Genomic DNA, 20,791 nt, shown 5'->3' with positions numbered 1-20,791 from the left:
GTCCCTGCCCTTGCCCTACCTGGAACGCCCCTCCATTTAGTATTTAGGGGCTCCCTGAACCTTCCTTCCTCAGATCCCGATATCAAAAGAAGATCAAGAAGAAGACCCGCCGCGCAGCTGATAACAGGACAACGACTGCCTTGGCCCCAGTCCTACCGGCCTGTTGATCCTGGAACCTGCTACTGTCTAATCCCTGCGAACTCCGCGGACAGCAACCTTGGGACACCCAGAGGACCTGCCTGCCTTGACAGTCTCGAAGATTGGGACTCCCAAAGATTGGGGCTCCCATCAGCAGAGGCTCTGCTGCAACAACCCACCTGGTGCTCACCCGGAAGCTCCAGACCAGCCCACTCTGCTCCAGCCGAGCCCGGGCCGGGCCAACCCGAACCAAGACCACGAGGACGTCCCCCCGGCGACTGGGACCCGGAGTCCAGTGCCCAAAGACCCTCCTCGACGAACCAGCCGACGCCTGCAAACTCAGAACCAGGGGCCATCCCAACTGCAACCAGCCGAGGGTAAGCTTTTTCGACCCCCAAAGACACCCCTGCACCCGGCTCCCCGCGGCCCCCTGTGCCTCCCTTTGTGGTACCTACCTGTGCTCCAAGATCCCAACTTACCTCTCGAAGTGCTGGTCGCCCCTGGAGAGTCACCGTCACCAAGCCTGCAGCCTTTGTTCCTCTTCCACGATCCTCATTGGATTACATTGAGCGCCCGACGGCTCAAAAGCACCCTGCACCCAGCCACCCGAGTGCCGCTGGCTGTGACCGCCCTGTCCTCTCTTACTCCCCCCCCCCCCCCCCCCCCCCACGCCAAGTGACCAGGAGCCCAGCTCCCACAGCCGCGTGGCCTGCTAGACAGCCGCCACCAACCGAAGGCCCCCTTTGCCTCATTGGATAACATTGGGCCTACCTACCTCTGCACCCGGCTGCCCCGTTGCGCCGCTGGGACTGAACGAACTACTCACTTGACCCTCGGGGACCCCAGAGTCTACGCCCAAAACCCTACTTCACCAACCAAGTACTCACCTGGAAACCGATAATTCACTTACCTGCCATTGGATAACATTGACCCATTTTTACTCGAAAGTTTTCCAAGTGTGGAGTTTTGAAAACTGAAAATATTCCTATGAAATCAGCCAAAGTCCGAATTCGAAAATACTCACCTGTGATCAGGAGAGAAGCCAGTACTGTACCTTTCAGCCCAGTACTGAATCGCAAAAGTAATCCCTTGCGGGTTTTCTAGTAACCTGTATTTTCTCCATAGGAACCCATTGTCTGCTTTATCTATGAAATTTCTTCCAAGTGTCTACTTTTGAAAACTGCAAATATGCTTTAAAAATCGTACAAAATACTGAAACGCAATTACCTACCTGTTTTGAGTTAAGCCCCCAGTGCTGGCCCTAGGAGACTGCTGGGTTACTAAAGAAACACAATTTCTATACCTGTAACCTGAATTTCCTCCCATTGAATAACATTGTCAGAATCACCTTGAAAAGTTTGTAAGTGTGAACTTTTAAAACCGCTTTATAATCAGGAAAATTCAGCACAGTAACTAAAAGGTTTTTGCTAAACTGGTTTCAGCTTATTCTCCAGGACTGAATCTAAGATCTAGTCCTGGAACTACCAAAGTAATCCATGAAGTAATTAACTTTACTTTTCTATGAAAACCCCATTGAGCTCAATGCTAGTGTGTTTCAGAACTGTATTGCTTATTAGCTATCCTGTAATTATGTGTACAAACTTATTGCTCCTCTGCAAAGTATTTACATGAGTACTCTTACCTTGAAAAGTATATTTTTATAACTGTTGGTTCTAAAAATAAAACCACTATATCTGAGGATATAACAATTGGCCTGGACTTCAGTTCTTGAGTGTGTGAAACCTTTTGCTGACTGAGTGTGTACAACAAATGCTTTACACTGTCCTCTGGTACTACCTTACTTCTCGACCAAGCTACCAATTTGGAGAGTAAGGTCAGTTCTGACTTTAACCTCTGCTATACCTTTGGGGTTTGTGGATTCTATACACACTGTACTACCTTATTGTCCAGTGTATATTTAGAGCCACTTTCTCACACATGTGAATCTACAGCTCTAAATGCCAATAACCTGCTTACAGGGTAACATAATCCTTTTGGAATGGTTGCTTGTGAATATTGAATATTTTATTCTAGCTACGCCAGCTCTATTGTCGTAAGTGCATGCTGAGCCGTCCAGCTGTTGCTAGACTGGATTTATGATTGCAGCAAAAATTAAAGAGTTGTTCATTAAACAAAATATGAATTTGGTGTTTTTGTTTGTGCTTAACTCAGGATAAACCACAAACTCTTATGACGAGTCTTGACCGAGTTTTAACTTAGTACAGAAGTACCACAGGCTATGAACAAATGATTACAGGGTAACATTTTCCTTTCACTATCATTTCAGGCCCAAGGGAGAATTTATGGCAAGCTGAAGGAGGAAAACTTCTTCGGACCGAAGGAAGAAGTCAAATTAGAGACGCACATTAAAGTGCCTGCTACAGCTGCTGGGCGCGTTATTGGCAAAGGAGGCAAAACAGTGAGTGGATAACATTTTCAAAATTTAAATCTATCTCCATGAGATACAGGTGGGAAAATGAGTCCTGGGAAAGCTCTGAAATATGGTTCCAATGACCGCAATTGGGCATGTTGTCAATGTGTTCAATACCTTGTTGAAGATAAGTGTTACCCAAATTCATCGGAGGAAGTACTGCATGGCCCTATATCCCATTGAAGTATGGCTACTTTCAGGACTCTGATTAGCTATCTGTTCACCATTATACTACTCATTGGTAACAGCAGTACGTAGAATAGATTTTTTAGGTTATTTTTGTAAATTGGAAAACTTTTTCTATTGTCACTACTATAGTAAAGCCATATGGTGTGAACCATGTGGGTAAGCTATACAAAGATTCTAATCCGTCTTTAGTGTTTGTGTGCCAGTGTTGCATAGTAGTAATAAACTCTTCATTCCTGTACAAGACAAATGATTCAACCTGTGAACAAAAATAGCTTGATGATCTTTTATTTCATTTGATTACCAGCTCCGTACCTTTGGGGTTATGAAAGAGAAAAACAAATGTAGCAGTTCTGGAATTACAATAATTGTTTTCGAAGATGTAGTATGGTTATGCTGTTGCTGATGAATCTTGAAATCTGTCATCTTTGGTTTCTTTTCTACAGGTAAATGAGCTGCAGAACTTGACGGCTGCAGAGGTGGTTGTACCACGGGATCAGAGCCCAGATGAGAATGAACAAGTAATTGTGCGAATCACTGGACACTTCTATGCTAGCCAGGTGAGTTATCTGGTATGAGTCGGTAGCCTGTTACCCGAACAGCCACCCTTTGGCTAAACAGATGTTTTGCAGCTTGAATCTTTCTGGATTCAATATGCTCTGCATTATTCCGCGGTCTAGTGGTTGGGTCTGGAATTGTGGCCCAGGTGAGCGTCAACGTCCCACCATTTGGTGTCCTCCCGTGACGTCTGCGTGCTTCCTCCGGAAGCTCCTACCTTTGGGCACCATCTTCATATTTTCTTTTCCGCCGTTGGGTCTGGATCGTCACCGAAGAGTTCCAGAGTTTTTGGAAAGAAGAGAAAATCAAGCAGAAAACGCCAAAATTTGGAGTTTTTCATCGCATGACAAACACATAGCTGGGACGACGAAAAGGAAGAGGAGGATAAAGAACTTCGACGTCCAATGGAGAATGAGCACACAGGGGGCTCCCTGAGCGCAAGATGGACAAAACACCATTCAAATGTTGCCGTAATTGCCACCACAAGAGTGCGCAGAAGGACCAGCACCTGGTCTGCAACCTCTGCCTGCCAATCTACCACGAAAGCAAGGATTGCAACGCCTGCTCGGCATTCACCCCCAAGACCCTCAGAGTGAGAGAGACATAGGAGAGCCAGCTTTGCCATGCAAGGGCAAGGAGAACCTCCGTCTGTTCGGGACTTGAGCCTCTGCAGCGGAGAAGAGGACAACATTGCTGAGGGACCAGAGGACTACACGCTCAGAGACCAATCAGTCAAAAAAGAGGTAAGAGACGTCGACCCTTAAAGCCCCGACAGACTCTCAAACTGAGCCAAAGTCCTCGAAAGGAGCACTGGCGTCAAAGCAATAGTCGACCAGAGCTGCTTCCACATACAAACAGCCCAACGGATCCTTCGAAAAGTACTCCCAGTCGGTGAAAGCTCTAGACAAGCCTAGGTGGTCAAAGCACGGACCAGAAAAGTTGCGTTCAACGCCAAAGTAAAAAGAGCTGAATGCTACTTTGACGTAAACATAGACCTCTAAGAAAAGCGGCGAAACTCTCGAAGCCAAACAAGTGGCCAAAATGGAGAGAAAGGAAAGGTTTGAAGCCGAAATGGACAGTATCCTCCAGAGGAAAAAGGACTAGGACGAACGGATGAGCAGATAACCATGCCTTCGACAGTAGTCGAAGCAGATGTCGAAGAAGAGTACGACACCGACCCGCCAAATCCCGCGCCTGGAAAAATGCACATTCTGGGACGAGGTGCCAAGCCTCCTCCTCCGCCAGTATGGGCAGGGGAAGCTTCAAAGGCATACCGCCTTTGTGAGCTTCTCCAGGCCACTTGCTGTACTCAGCAACTGGCCCCTATCGGTTCTGACGCCCACTCTGGCGGGAAGAACGGCGGGGAAACCTAAATGAGGAAAGTGGGTGTGCCAGCCTATGCCAACCCCACCCTTCAGGGGGGAAGGCAAGGTGAAGCACGGCTCTGTGCTCCGGCCATCTTGAAGATGGGGAGCCCTGCCCAATCGCAGCTAGGCTCCTGTCCCCCTCCCACAGGAGAGGAGGAGGCTAGGGGGTGTACCCACCCCAGGACAGGGACCCATTGGTCCCTGCCCTTGCCCTACCTGTAACGCCCCTAAATTAAGTATTTAGGGGCTCCCTGAACCTTCCTTCCTCAGATCCCGATACGAAAAGAAGGTAAAAAGATCAAGAAGACACGCCATGCAGCTGCTAGGGAAGAGCTGTGCCAGAGTCAACGAAATTGCCCCACTCTTAAAAGCCTGATACAGCAAGCTGCTTCAGAAGCAAAGGGAGATGTCAGTGGTACCCACAGAGCTTATTGGGAAGAGGGATTACTGTATGCCGAGGCAAACCCCAATCCTGGAGCTACCAGGAGGGTGGTAGTGCCACAGAATTACAGGGAGTTCCTCCTAACGTTAGCTCATGACATCACCCTAGCTGGACACCTGGGGCAAACCAAAACTTGGGAAAGGCTAGTTAGCCACTTCTACTGGCCCCAGAGGAACCAAAAGGTGAAGGAGTTTGTGAGCTCCTTTTACCTGTCTGGCCAGTGGTATGACAGGTGGCAAACCAAAGGCCCCCCTGATACCACTACCAGTGTTGGGGGGGTGCCCTTTGAAAGGGTAGGTGTGGACAGTGAGGGTCCACTTGAGCCTCCCAAAGCCTCAGGGAACAAATACATTCTAGTAGTAGTGGATCATGCTACTAGATACCCTGAAGCAATTCCCCTTAGGGTTACTACAGCTCTTGCAGTAGCCAAGGCCCTCCTGGGTGTCTTCGCCAGGGTAGGGTTTCCTAAGGAGGGGTTTTCAGACAGAGGTACCAACTGTAGGAGAGTAGGGTCTGCAATCCTATGATCACCCAGATTTTTGCTTTTTTCTTCACTGGTTTACGACTTTCCCTGGCTGTGGGCCTGCTAATCAGACCCACAGCCTAGCTGTTCTCTCTACTCCAAATTGTACCCAGGTACTGAATTGGCACTGGGCCCTCTTCAAGTCCCTGTACCCAGGGCTGAGGTGCACCCAGAAGTCTCCCAGGGGCTGCAGCATGTATTATGCCACCCCTGGGTTGACTAACTAAACCAGACACAACTGGCTGCTTGACAGCTGGGGCAAGGTGGTGTAATCACCCTTTGCTTTAGATATAGTATACCTATATCTAAACCTACATGGGCACACAGATCTCCTATCAGTCACTCCTATGGCAGGCCTTAACAATCCTGAAGGCAGAGTGCTTGGAATCGTGTGAGATAGTGCTCTGGCATGAGATGAGCCTGTCTGCGGCTTTCGGGATCCATCCCTTAGCCGTTTCCATGATATCGCATACCATATACTCTTAAGTGCATTATAATCCTCGCGGTTATATGCCAACTCTGGTATCGCTTTATCAAAACATGTCGAGTAAGGTGTCATACGAATTGGAATACTAACCCCTCGCCAATTCTGGCGACGGGGTTAGCATTCCACCCTTCTAGAGGGACACGACATGTATGTAACCTGTAACCCCGGTTAAAGTCAGACAGAGCCTTAGCATCCACAAAATGGATGCTGCCACCGAGACACAAGTCTGCCCTCCTGCTGCTGGGAGTCCTCCCAGCACAGGAGGCAAGGACAAAGGGTTTCCTGCCAGGGGCGGTGCCAGCACCGTCCCAGTCAGGTTTTTGTGTATCCTAGGTAGGCAGGGCTTTAGAGGAAGGTGACTGCAAGTGGCCCCCCGGTGCTCACTGTGCATAGGCCGGCTTGAACCAGTTCCAGGGGCACTCCAGCCCCTGATCTGGGGAAAGCCCGCCAAAGGAGAGGGGTGTAACCACACCCCTCCTAGTCCCACCCATAGGGCAGGACTTAGTCGCGTGCCAGCCCCCTTTTGCAGGATAAAGGTAGGAGCAGGCCCCCTTCCAAATTAGATCATCTTTGAATCCTGAAACTACTTTCCACGAAAGGAACTCAAGACTTCTTCCTAAGATTTCTCCCTTGTGACTAAGGAGTAGTCACCCTGCAGCAGCAGGCACCAACCAAGCATCGCGGTCTGCTGTAAGTCTCCTCACCGGATCACGACTGCCCAGCTCGACGAGAACCGGCTTCCCTGGCACCTCTGACCTCTACCTGCATCATCAGCCCAGCTGTGATTCGTGGGTGTGACGAGACCTCGAGGGACCGGCCATCTTCCAAGACTGCACGACACTTGCCCAGCACGACTCCCGAGTGACCCTCGACCGAGTGCTTTGGGGTAAGAGAAGCCCCAACCCTGAGCAGCTCCAGCACCGAAGTTCAGCTCCCCTGCATCCACGAGATCTGCGTGGGGCCCTTCTGCTCTTTGCTGCTCACCGCGTTGTCCAGGTCGCTTGCCCGTTGGCTAGTGGCCCTCTGACGACAAATTTCGACGACAAACACCGCTGGTCTGGTTGCTCCCGACTGGCCCTTGCTCCCCTCCAACAGAGGAGCACCCTGGACCCTCCTGGTCCACTCCAGACACCATTTTAAGTCCACCGCGTGGGCTTGCATTTGCCAAGACATGTTGCCCCAATCCTGGGTCCAGCGCCCTCGACAGCAGATATCTTCGTGGGACAGCTCGCACCTCCATCCTGGTCGCCGACAACGCCTCCTGGTCCGAGAGACTGCAGAGCCCAGCAGCGCCCACTCACCTGGTTGAGGTGACTTCGCCCGGTGCCACTCTGGTGCCCACCTAAATCACTGGCTAGTGATTCAGAACTTGGTCCCCTCTGCTTACAGGTCTTCTTCTTCCCGATCCAGGCTTGGATCCCCAAGAACTTCTTCACTGGTCGCCTGCCAGCAACTTCTTTCTTCAGGCTCCTGGTTCATCAACGAAGAAACCCGACGACATTTGAACCCTATGCAGCCGCAGCCCCTGGGCTAGGTAAACCGAGTACTCCGGTGCTCCAGCGTAGACCAACTCTCTAAGTGTCTAGATCCACTTTCGTTTTTGACCTACCTAGTCGGGTTCGCCCGAAAACACTAACTTTGCTTTTACTAGCCCCCATAGACTTTTTCCCGCCTTACGCGTGAGAGTTCCCACTCTGCACACGACGTCCCTAGGCCTCCTGCTTGCAATATAAAGGTTCAGTAGTCCAGTCCTAGCGATTCTAAAGCCTATGAGAATAGTTACTTACCTGCTAGTATTTCGCATTCCACTTGTATAGTATATGGTTTTTCGTGCCCCTCGGGCATTTGTGTAAATTGTGCGACTTTAAGTATTTCTTTAAGAGTTTTGTTGTGTGCTTAGCTCCCTGTCTCATAAAGAGCCAGGGTAGTCTTGTTATAAATAAATATACTTTATTTTTCATAACTTGTGTGGTGTCCTTTCACTTGGTGTTCAAGGGGTATATGTGATGGTAAAACAGCTGGCTTAACACGCCCTCTAGAGTTTAGCCTAAAGACTGCACGTGTCCATGCTACTAGGATAGCTGGTCTATCTGAAAGAAACAGGTTAGTATTAGATTCCTTACCTTAGAATATCCCCAGGCGTCAGTCTGGATCCGGAAACTTTTGCGTAGCAGTACCCCTGCGCGTCGGGAGGCGTCTGCAGGCGTCCCCTGCGGCTCCGCGTCGTTGGCGTCGTGCGCCGTGATGACGTCGCTGGAGTATATAGACGCCGCCTCCGCGCGCTGACGTCAGTTCTTCTTTTTTCCGCGCCAGTTAGCGCAGATCCGAAGAGCAGTACTCCGGTCTTTTGACCAAAGTTTTTGATAATATCTACTTCTTAGGTGCCGGTAGGATGCCCGGTTTCAAGAATTGTGACGGGTGTGACTGCACGATGTCGGTCACCGACCACCATCGACTCTGCCTCCGGTGTCTGGGCCCGGACCACGACGTGGAGGCCTGCGTCGACTGCCGGGCCTTAACGAGTAAGGCTAGACGGGAGCGGTCCCGCAAGCTACTCGAGCTCCGGGTGTCGGCCCCGTGTCGAGAGCGGTCCCGGTCCGGTCGGAGGTCGAGGGAGCGGTCGAGAGAACGGTCGCGGAGCCGCCACGAGCGCTCCGGAAGTCGCCACCATTCCTCCGGTAAGAAACACAAGAAGTCGGGGCGTCGTCATCGCACCCCCGACGCTCGCGCGATGCGGCCGGGGGTTCTGGTGGCCCAACCCCCGCGTGGGTGGCAGCCGCCTGCTCATACCCGTCGGTCCCTGGGCAAGGCGCGAGGAGGTAGAGGAGTTCCTCATGGCCATGAGGGCGCTGTCTCCTCCGGCGCGGTCTCCTCCGGCGCGGTCTCCGGCGCCTGCGGGCCCCTCCGGCGCCTGCGGGCCCCGTGGCCCCGTCTGGGGGCCCGAGCGGTTCGGGTGCTCCTGCCCCGACGCCGTCGGGTGCTCCGGCCTCGACGCCGCCGGCGGCTCCGGCGCCGCTGGGTCCTTCAGGGTCGACGCCGGCTGGTCCTCCGGCCTCTCCGGCGCCGACTCCATCGGGGCAACCCATGGTGCCGGCGCCGCGACTCCGTCGCCGGCTCCGGCCAGCGTCGGGGCGCCGGCTCCGGGCGGCGCCACCCCCATTCCCTCTCCTACTCCGGACGCGGAGTCGGACCGGCGTCGTCCGACGCCGAGTCCGGCGCCGATTGGGCCCATTGACCCCGAGGAGCCGGTCTACATCGTTGAATCCGTGTATGGTGATGATGAAGATTATGGAGAGGGTTGGGAGGGGTCTGAGGACCCTCTGTCACGCGAGTGTCAGTACGACGTGGACTGGACAGGTGACTTGGGTGATGCCAGTGGTCTGGACGAATCTCCTAACCCTGGTTTTGTCTCGCCTCCCACTGTGGCGTCGGAGGCTGGGGCTGCTTATTCTGTGGTGCTGATGAGGGCTGCCAAGGCCTTGCGCCTTGAGCTCCCCGTCGCAAAGGTGAAGCCTAACATCCTCACCGAGGTCTTCAAACCGCAGTCATGCCCACAGGAGCCTCTGCTGCCGTTTAATGAAGCCTTGACGGACGTTCTGTTGGGCACGTGGTCCAGGCCCGCTTCAGGTTCGCCTGTTGATAGGAACGTTGCCAGGCGCCACCGTCCGTGTCTGGACGACCCTAAGTTCCTGTCCACCCATCCCACCCCTGAGAGTCTGGTGATCCAGGCCTCAACATCCCAATCCGCATTTCCGTCGGCCCCGCCCGACCGGGAATCTAAGAGGTACGACCAGTATGGCAAGAAGGTCTTCTCGTCCCTGAGTGCGGGACTGCCGTCTTGCAATACCGCATGCCTCTTGGGCCGCTACACCCACTCTCTGTGGGATACGGTCGCGGAGTGTCTGCCGCAATGCCCGCAGGAGGTACGGGACAAGCTCGGCCAGGCTATGGTTGAAGGCCGAGACGCGGCGAGGTTTTCCATCAGGTGTGGTCTTGATACGACCGACTCGCTGGGCAGAGCGATGTCCACGGCGGTGGCGATTCGTCGCCACGCCTGGCTGAGATCCGGCGAAAAATTGGCGGATGTCCAAAATGCCTTGATGGACATGCCGTTCGATGGCAGTCGCCTGTTTGGCGACAAAGCGGACAACGCGCTTGAGCGCTTCAAGGACTCCAGGGTCACGGCCAAGTCCTTGGGTCCCTCGACCCAGCGCCAGCAAACTGGTTCGTTTCGCTCCTTTCGTGGCCACGGGAGGGGCGGTCCCACACGTGCTGCCAGCCACGCACCGCAGAACACTTCTCAACGCGGTGGCGGCCGTGGATTCCGCCGTGGTGGCGGTCGGGGACAGCGGCGAGGTCAGGCCACACCTCCCCCCGCAGCAGCCTCCAAATCCTCCTAGTCCGAGCTTTCAGGCCCATGTGACGCCGGTGGGTGGCAGGGTTCGCCATCACCACTCCCGCTGGCGCACTATCACATCGGACAGGTGGGTGCTGCAGCTCGTCCGAAGGGGCTACTCCCTCCCCTTCGAGAGCACTCCTCCAGCCATGCCACCGCAGAACCACCGTGTGTCGGGGGACCACTTGACGCTTCTGCAGGAGGAAGTTACGGCCCTCTTGGCCAAGGGGGCCATCGAGCGCGTTCCTGGGCCAGAAGTAGGGTGTGGTTGCTACTCCCACTACTTTCTGGTACCCAAGAAGGACAAGGGGGGCCTGCGTCCTATCTTGGATCTACGGAACGTCAACGGCTTCCTCCGGAAGGAGAAGTTCAAGATGTTGACTTTGGCTCATGTCTTGGCTGCTCTAGACCCACAAGACTGGATGGTAGCGTTGGACTTGCAGGATGCGTATTTTCACATCCCCGTCCTGCCGGCCCACCGGCGTTACCCGCGGTTCACGGTAGGCCTCGAGCACTTTCAGTTTATCGTGCTCCCATTCGGCCTTACCAGCGCCCCACGGGTGTTCACGAAAGTGATGGCGGTGGTCGCAGCTCATCTGCGCTGGTTAGGGGTTTCAGTCTTCCCCTACCTCGACGACTGGTTGTTAAAGGCGGGCTCGCCCCAGACAGTCGTCCACCACCTTCAGATGACGGCAGACCTCCTGCACGAGCTGGGGTTTTCCATCAATGTGCCGAAATCACACCTGTGTCCCTCTCAAAAGCTCCTTTTCATCGGAGCGGTCCTCGACTCGGCGCAGTTTCGGGTTTATCCTCCGGAACGGCGGGTCCGGGATATGCAGGCTTTGATTCCCATCTTTCAGCCGTTATCCTGGGTTTCGGTCAGGTTGACGCTGCGGCTGCTGGGGCTGATGGCTTCCTGCATCCTTCTGGTGCATCACGCCCGGTGGCGGATGCGGGCTCTGCAGTGGGACCTGAAGTTTCAGTGGGCCCAGCATCTGGGCAACCTATCCGACCATGTCCTGATCTCGGAGGGCACTGCGAGACAGTTGCAGTGGTGGCTTACGGACCGCGATTGGGTCAGAGGCAGATCCCTCTCCCTTCCCCAACCGGAGCACGTAGTTGTGACGGACGCGTCCCTCCAGGGCTGGGGAGGCCACTTGGGAGAGGCGGAGATCAGAGGCATCTGGTCTCCGGCGGAGTCCCGGCTCCATATCAACATGTTGGAGCTGCGGGCGATTCGCCTAGCACTGAAGGCATTCCTCCCCTTTGTCAACGGGAGTGTAGTGCAGGTGTTCACGGACAACACCACCGCCATGTGGTACTGCAACAAACAGGGCGGAGTGGGGTCGTGGACCCTTTGCCAGGAGGCTCTGCTCCTCTGGCAATGGCTGGAACGTCAGGGCGTGACTCTGACGTTTCAACACCTGGCAGGTTCTCTGAACGCCAGGGCGGACGAACTCAGCCGTCGGTGCTCGGTGGATCACGAATGGCGTCTGAACTCGGACGTGGCGAAAGGCCTCTTTCTGCAATGGGGAGAGCCTTGGTTAGATCTATTCGCCACAGAAGAGAACGCGCAATGTCATCAGTTCTGCGCTTTGGAGTTTCCAAGACGGCACTCGCTCGGCGACGCCTTTCGGCGCGAGTGGAGTTGCGGTCTGTTGTACGCCTTTCCGCCTATACCACTTCTGCCCAGAGTGCTGAAGAAGATCAGGCGCGACCGGGCCCAAGTTATCCTTGTGGCTCCGGACTGGGCTCGAAGGTACTGGTATCCCGAGCTACTCAGCATGTCAGTCGGTCCGATGATCCGCCTGCCCCTTCAGGAGGACCTTCTGTCGCAGCAGCAGGGGACGGTCCTCCACCCGAACCTGTCCAGTCTCAACCTCCATGCTTGGAGATTGAGCGGCGACAGTTGAGGCCATTTGACTTGCCTCCTGAAGTCTGTGATGTGATTCTGGCAGCCAGGCGTCCCTCCACGAAGTCGGTATACGCCTGCCGGTGGAACAGATTTGTGGCATGGTGCACAGCAAAGGCTGTGGATCCCCTTTCTGCCCCTCTCTCCGAGGTTCTCCTCTTTCTTCTCTCTCTTGCCCAGCAGGGCTCTCCTCTGGGCACTATCAAGGGCTACCTTTCTGCCCTTTCCGCCTTCTTAAGGCTACCTGATCAGCCATCTTTGTTCGAGTCCCCTATTGTAACGAGATTCTTGAAGGGCATCACGCACATGTATCCACCTGTTCCGTTCGTGATGCCTCAGTGGGACTTGAATCTGGTTCTGACTTTCTTGATGTGCGCTCCCTTTGAGCCGCTTCATTCCTGTCCTCTCCGTCTTCTGACTTTAAAGACGGCCTTCCTGGTTGCCATCACCTCTGCCAGGAGAGTGAGTGAGCTCCAGGCTCTTTCTGTGAAACCTCCTTTCTTGTCCATTCATCCAGACAAGGTGGTTCTTAGAACTAGACCTTCTTTCCTGCCCAAATTAGTTTCTGCTTTTCACATCGGGCAGTCCATCACCTTACCCTCCTTCTTCCCGCCTCCGCATCCTTCAAAAGATGAAGAGCGGCTCCATCGTCTGGACCCAAAACGTGCGCTTTCATTTTATATGGATCGCACACGCCAGTTCCGGGTGGATGACCAACTGTTTGTTGGCTACGTGGGTGAGAAGAAGGGAAGGGCGGTACAGAAACGAACCATCTCTCGGTGGGTCGTCCTGTGCATCAAAGCATGCTACTCTTTGGCTCGGAAGGAGCCTCCTGTTGGGCTGAGGGCCCATTCCACTCGGGCCACGGCGGCTACTACTGCCCTGGGCCGGGGAGTCCCTTTGCAGGACATTTGCCAGGCGGCTACGTGGGCCTCGCTGCACACCTTTGCGAGGCATTACTGCCTGGACAGTCAAGTCCGGAGGGACGGCTTCTTTGGCCGTTCGGTCCTCCAGGATTTTCTGGTGTAGGATTGTATTGTTTCGCAGACCCACCACCGGGGTTGGTATTGCTGGGGTATCTATTCTAAGGTAAGGAATCTAATACTAACCTGTTTCTTTCAGATGAACAAGTTACTTACCTTCGGTAACGATATATCTGTAAGAAACAGTAGTTAGTATTAGATTCCTTACCGCCCCACCCGTCCTCCCCGTTCTGCGAACTGATACCTAGGGTTAAGGACATCCCTTTCAGGGCCCTAGTTCTCACATGGCTCTGCGTGTTCTGGCGCGGAAAAGCCGTGTGCAAAGAACTGACGTCAGCGCGCGGAGGCGGCGTCTATATACTCCAGCGACGTCATCACGACGCCGACAACGCGGAGCCGCAGGGGACGCCTGCAGACGACGCCTACCGACGCGCAGGGGTACTGCTACGCAAAAGTTTCCGGATCCAGACTGACGCCTGGGGATATTCTAAGGTAAGGAATCTAATACTAACTACTGTTTCTTACAGATATATCGTTACCGAAGGTAAGTAACTTGTTCATCAGGTTGACTTACAACCAAACATCAATAAGGGTTGTTTGGACTGATACATAGTGTTCACTAGAATAGTGAGCACTGCATATCAGACCAACTTCTCACACCAACTTCATGTCTGCTTACCTGAAACACATGTGGAAAGAGTGTGGGGTGCAGTACAAGTTCACTACCCCATACCACCCACAAACCAATGGTCTTGTGGAGAGGTTCAACAAGACATTGAAAGGCATGATCATGGGACTCCCTAAAAAACTCAAAAGGAGATGGGATGTTCTGTTGCCATGCCTGCTTTTCGCTTATAGGGAAGTGCCACAGAAAGGAGTAGGGTTTTCACCCTTTGAACTACTGTTTGGTCATTCTGTAAGGGGACCACTTTGTCTGGTGAAATAGGGTTGGGAGAGGCCTCTCCAAGAACCCAAACAAGACATTGTGGACTATGTGCTTGGCCTAAGGTCCAGAATTGCTGAGTGCATGGACAAGGCATCCAAGAATCCATCCAGGAGCTGCAGAAGCACTGGTATGACCAAAAAGCTGCCATGGTTGAATTTCAACCTGTACAACAGGTATGGGTTTTGGAGCCAGTGGCACCAAGGGCTCTCCCAGACAGATGGAGTGGCCCTTACCCTATCCTCGAGAAAAAGAGTGAGGTCACTTAGTGGACCTGGGTACCAGCAGGACCCCCACAAGGGTTATCCATATGAACCGCCTGAACTCTACAATTACAGGGCTGACCTCACCATGCTGAGGGTGACTGAGGGACAGGAAGCAGAGTGAACCTCTCCCTGATCTCCTCTCTTCCAGCCCAACAGATGGGTCAGTGGATGGGGTGTTCTTTTCAGACACCCGCTCTCCCCAACAACAGACTGACTGCAAGCAAGTCTTGCAACAGCTGGTGTACCCATGATGTGGACACTGGTGACAGTAACCCTGTCAAAAACAAAATCTATCGACAATCAGACCAAGTCAAGGAAAGCATCAAAGCTGAAGTCAGCAAGATGCTGGAGCTAGGGGTGATTCAAACCTCTGAGAGCCCCTGGGCTAGCCCTGTGGTTCTGGTCCCCAAACCTCATTAACCGAGTGGAAAGTGAGATGAGGTTCTGTGTGGGCTATAGAGGGCTCAACTCTGTCACCAAGACAGACGCTCACCCCATTCCAAGAGCAGATGAGTTGATAGACAAGCTAGGGGCAGCCAAATTCCTCAGTACCTTCGACTTAACTGCAGGGTACCGGCAGATTGGCATGGCCCCAGGAGCCAAAGAAAAGACAGCATTCTCTACCCCGATGGGCACTATCAGTTCACTGTAATGCCTTTTGGGTTAAAGAATGCCCCTGCCACCTTCCAGAGGTTGGTGAACCAAGTCCTGACTGGATTGGAGTCCTTTAGTACAGTTATCTTGATGATATTGCGGTCTTAAGCTCCACCTGGCAGGATCACCTGATCCACCATGGGAAGGTTCTACAAGCCCTGCCATCTGCAGGACTGACTATCAAGGCATCCAAATGCCAGATAGGGCAGGGCACTGTGGTGTACTTGGGCCACCTTATTGGTGGAGGCCAGGTCCAACCCTTACAGCCCAAGATCCAGAGCATCCTGGACTGGGCAGCTCCAACCACCCAGACCCAAGTCAGGGCATTCCTTGGCTTGACTGGGTACTACAGATAGTTTGTGAAGGGATATGGGTCCTGGGTGGAGAGCCCCTCTCTCCTGGGCCTGCAACAATGCACATCCTGGGCGAGGTGCTAGATCTCCTCCCTCAGGATGGGCAGGGGGAAGCGTCAAAGGCATGCCGCCTCTGTGAGCTTGTCCAGACCATTTGCTGTACCCAGCAACTGGCCCCCACCAGTCCTGACCCCCACTCTGGCAGGAAAAACGACGTCAGGAATTGGGGTGTGCCAGCCTGTGCTAACCCCACCCCTCAGGTTGGGGAGACGAGGTGAAGCACGACCCCGGGTTCCGGCCATATTGAAGATGGGGAGCACTGCCCAAGCACAGCTAGGATTCTGCTCCCCTCCCACAGGAGAGAAGCAGGCTAGGGGGTGTACCCACCCCAGGAAAGGGACCTATTGGTCCCAGCCCTTGCCCTACCTGTAACGTCCCTAAATTCAGTATTTAGGTGATCCCTGAACCTTCCTTCCTTAGATCCCAATACTAAAAGAAGAAAGAAAATCAAGAAGACCCGCCGCGCAGCTGCTAACAGGACGACAACAACTGACTTGGTCCCAGCCCTACCAGCCTGTCGATCCTGGAACCTGCTCCTGCCTAAATCCTGACGACTCCTGCGGACAGCAACCTTGGGACCCCCAGAGGACCTGGCTGCCTTGACCCTCTTAAAGACTGGGACTGCCATCAGCATAGGCTCTGCTGCAACAACCCCCCCTGGTGCCAGCCAGGAAGCTGCAGACCAGCCCACTCCGCACCCGCAGAGCCTGGCCCGTCCCAGAGTGATCCAAGACCACAAGGATGTCCCCCGGCGACTGGAACCCGAAGTCCAGTGGCCAAAGACCCTCCTTGACGAACCAGACAACTCCTGCAGACTCAGAACCAGCCCCCCCAACCGCGACCAGCTGAGGGCAAGCTTTTCCGACACCCAAGGACACCCCTGCACCTGGCGCCCTACAGCCCCCTGTGCCTCCCTTTGGGGTACCTACCTGTGCTCCAAGATCCCAACTTGACTCTCGACGTGCTGGTCTCCCCTGGAGTCTCCACCACCGAGCCTGCAGCCTTTGTTCCCTTTTTACCTTTTCCATTGGATAACATTGAGCGCCCGACGGCTCAAAAGCACCCTGCACCCAGCTGCCTGAGTACCGCTGGCTGTGCCACCTTTGTCCTATCCTCTTTCCCCCTTTGCCCTGAGCAAGTGACCAGGAGCCCAGCTCCCACAGCCACTTGGCCTGCTAGATAGCAGCCACCAACCGGAAGTCCCCTGACCCCCATTGGATAACATTGGGCCTAACTACCTTTGCTCCCGGCCGCCCCTGCGCCGCTGAGGGTGAACCAACTGTACCTACCTGACCCTGGGGGACCCCTGAGTCTATGCCCAGAACCACAACTTCACCAGTCAAGTACTCACCAGGAAACCGGTACCTCACTTTTGCAGCGTGAATCTTTCTGGATTCACTATGCTGTGCATTATTCCGCGGTCTTGTGGTTGGGTCCGGATTCGTAGTCTTTTCTTTGTTTTTTTTTTTTTTTTTCTTTGCCCAGGTGGGCGTCGGCGTCACACCCCCTTTGGGTGTATTTCCGGTGACGTCGGCATGCTTTCTGCGGAAGCTCCCACTCTTGGGCGCCATCTTCAGATTCTTTTTTTCCGCGGTCGGGTCTGGATCGTTCCAGTTTGGGCTCCAGACATTTTTGGAGAAAGAAGAAGGAAAATACAGAAAAGACGAGGAGAAGTCATCTGAAGACTCCAGGGGACTTCACCGACGAAAGACAAGCAAAGATAAGGCGTTTTCCATCCAGATCTTCGACGAACGTCGACGAACACGCGACCAGAGAGGCCCTGGACGCTCGAGGATGGACAACACGCCGTTCAAGTTCTGCCGGAACTGCCACCACAAGTACGCGCAGAAAGACCAGCACCCGGTATGCAACCTTTGCCTACCGGTGGACCACGAAAGCGGAGACTGCAACGCCTGTTCCGCCTTCACCCCGAAGACCCTTCGTGTGAGAGAGAGGCAGAGGGTAGCACACGCCACCCTGCAGGGGAAGGCCCCGACCCCGTCGCTCTACGAGCTGGGGATGTCCTCCGAGGAAGAAGACAACGCTGCCGCCGAAGACGACTGCTACACGGTCGTAGAGACCGATTACACGAAGACTTCTGACAAGGTAGGAGACTCTTCGGCCCCCAAGAACCCGAGAGACTCTGAGTCTCGAAAAATCGAGGGCAAGACCCCGAAAGCGCCGACGCCAAAAAAGGCGGCGTCCGCGACTACTCCCAGGCCCAGCGGATCCTCAGAGAAGGAGTCCCCGGCGCCGAGAGCTGCTGATCAGCAGAAGACGTCGAAAATCGTCCCCGAAAAGGATCGATCGACGAGGGAGAAAGACCCGAAACTGTCGACGACGGCCAGAGACCCGATATCCGGTTCGACGTCGAAAACTTCGACTCCGAGAGGCACGGCGACGAGCCATCCGTCGAAGAGACCGGCGGAACCATCCGACGCGGAACACGCGGCCGAGATGGAAAAGAAAAGAAGGCGCCTCGAGGCAGAAATGGAGAACTTCATGCAGCGGAAAAAAGATTTCGACGCAAGGATGAAGGCCTTCACGATCCCTCAGAAGACCAAGCCACCAGTGCTGGAGGCGGTCGAGGAGGAAGAAGAGGAGGTCGCCGAAGTCACCGAGCAAGACCGGGACGTCGAGGTGTTCGACGACCAGGAGGAGTACGAGAATCCCCACGAGAGCTACAGCTATGGGGAGGAAGATGAGGGCAGGACAGACACAGAGTCGGCGCCCTATGACCTTCAGGATGTGGATTACATCGATGTCGAGACCGACAGCCCGGAGGAGGTGGTCGACACCTACCCCTCGAGGCCCTCGCCGCCGGACGACATCGGGGCCTACAACGCGGTGATACAATCTGCCGCAGCAGCTTTCAAGCTCAAGCTCGACGAAGAGAAGCAGAAAGCAGACTTTCTTCTGGAAACATTGCTCCCAACACAAACGAGGAGCCAGTTCCTCCCGATGCTCGAGAGCGTCTTGGCTCAGGGGAAGGAAGCTTTCAGGGAGCCCGCAACATGCAAGGCAGTGACTCCCAGAACTGAGAAGAAGTACAAGCATGCCGCAAAGGACCCGGCCTACATTCAGGGCACGGTCTCCGCAGACTCCATTATCACGGCCACAGCAAGGAGGAGGGCTAACGTACCCACTACCTCGGGCCCGCCACCGGATAAAGAGAGCAAAAGGATGGATCTGGTGGGCAGAAGGATCGAACGGAATGCCGCGACCCACTGGCGCATGGCTAATTCCAACGCCCTGGTGAACAGACACGTACCAAATCATGGAGGGACTGGGACAGTTGGTGAAGGACTTGCCCCAGGATGCCAAGCAGAAAGCCGAAAAGCTAATTGAAGAGGGGAAGAATGCTGCAAATTCTTGCCTTAAGACGGCTCTGGATGGGGCAGACACGGCCAGCAGGCTCATGATGATGGGCGTCACGGAAAGGAGACACGCCTGGCTCAGGATATCCGGTTTCAAACCGGAGGTGCAACACAGCATCCTGAACACCCCGTTCAACGGCAGTACGCTTTTCGGACAAACAGTTGATGAGCAACTCAGCCAACTTAAGAAGGATAACGAAACAGCAAGATCCATGGGAGCATTGCAGTTCAGAGGGAACAAGAGGGGCACCCCGTCACGGAGGCCCGGCGGAAGAGGCGGAAACCAGCCAGGTACTTCACACCAGGCTTTCCAGCAAACGCACCAGGCAGACTCGCAGGGTCAGCAGGGCCATCAGAAACAGCCCTGGCAGTACCAACAAAGAGGCCAGTCCTTTCGAGGGAGAAATGGACGAGGACAAAATAGAAGAGGGGGCCAGCAGCCCACCTCCAAGTGACTTCGAAAAAACCCGTGTGCCCACCCACAAAAAAGATCCCAGGGGGCAGCACGTACAGATGGGTCAAGACAAACTAGACACCCACGACCACAGGACACCAGTGGGAGGGAGATTAAGATTCCACCTCCAGGAGTGGAGAGGAATCACATCAGACAAATGGATCCTCAACATTATCCAATTCGGATACTGCATAGAGTTGGAGGCGAGGCCAACAAGCAGAAAACCAAGAAGAAAGCCGCTAGCAAGCAAGCAGCTGCAGTGCCTTCAGGAAGAAGCAAAAGAACTCCTGCGGAAGCAGGCCATAGAAAGGGTACCCTTCAAAGAAAGAAACACAGGAGTATACTCAACATACTTCCTGGTACCAAAAGTAGACGAGACAATGAGGCCCATTCTCGATTTACGGTTCGTGAACCGATTCATAAGAACGCAAAAATTCAAAATGACCTCCCTGCAAGAGGTGCTCCCACAGTTGCAGACCGGGGACTTCATGGTCACTATAGACCTCAAAGACGCATACCTGCACATCCCAATGAACAGGAAGCACAAGCACATGCTCAGGTTCACCGTCGGAGAAAGCCACTACCAGTTCACGACACTGGCCTTCGGTCTAAAATCGGCACCAAGAGTTTTCACAAAGTGCCTCGCAGCAGTCGCGGCGCACCTAAGAAGGCAGGGGATACATGTATACCCTTACCTGGACGACTGGCTGGTGAAAGCAAACTCATACCAGAAATGCAAGCTGCACGCACATACAGTGACCAGCACGCTCATAAACCTGGGGTTCTCCATCCATTGGAAGAAATCATCAATGGAGCCGGAACAAGTGAAGATCTTCCTGGGAGCACAGATCAACACCTTACAGGGCAAGGTGTTCCCCAGCGAGAAGAGGGCGAGGGCGCTGGTGAAGGAAACTCGCCTCTACCGGAAGGGACAAGCTCGGACAGTGAGGACGGCGAGCAAGATCATGGGGATGATGGCATCATGCATCCACCTGGTACCGAATGTACGACTCCACATGAGACCCATTCAAGAATGGCTACAGGAGCAATGGTCACAAGCTACAGGCAGTTGGGAGGATCTAGTGGTTGTAACGCACGCAGTGCAGAAGGAGATGACATGGTGGACCATGGAGAACATAGCAAGGGGAAAGCCTCTAACGCCCCCAACGCCAACAGTGACCATCACCACAGACGCATCCCTGAAGGGATGGGGCGCTCACATGGAGGAGCTCAAGGTGAGGGGACTGTGGACACCGACGGA

General features: G+C 54.2%; 1 protein-coding gene across 4 annotated transcripts in view; it reads left to right on the top strand.

Annotated features, from left to right (window-relative positions):
* The window catches only part of IGF2BP1 (insulin like growth factor 2 mRNA binding protein 1), a 1,614,238-nt gene that overhangs the window by 1,570,646 nt on the left and 22,801 nt on the right, over positions 1–20,791 (top strand). For all 4 annotated transcript variants that reach the window (XM_078645534.1, XM_078645532.1, XM_078645535.1 and 1 more), the window contains 2 exons: positions 2,426–2,557; positions 3,202–3,315. In XM_078645534.1, coding sequence (XP_078501660.1) covers positions 2,426–2,557; positions 3,202–3,315 — 246 coding nt within the window. The remainder of the gene's footprint in view (positions 1–2,425; positions 2,558–3,201; positions 3,316–20,791) is intronic.

Source organism: Lissotriton helveticus, chromosome 5_1 (genome assembly GCF_964261635.1).
Source record: "Lissotriton helveticus chromosome 5_1, aLisHel1.1, whole genome shotgun sequence".
Classification (NCBI taxonomy): Eukaryota; Metazoa; Chordata; class Amphibia; order Caudata; family Salamandridae; genus Lissotriton; species Lissotriton helveticus.
Note: the sequence above shows the minus strand (reverse complement) of the source record. Positions and strands in the feature narration are given on the sequence as shown.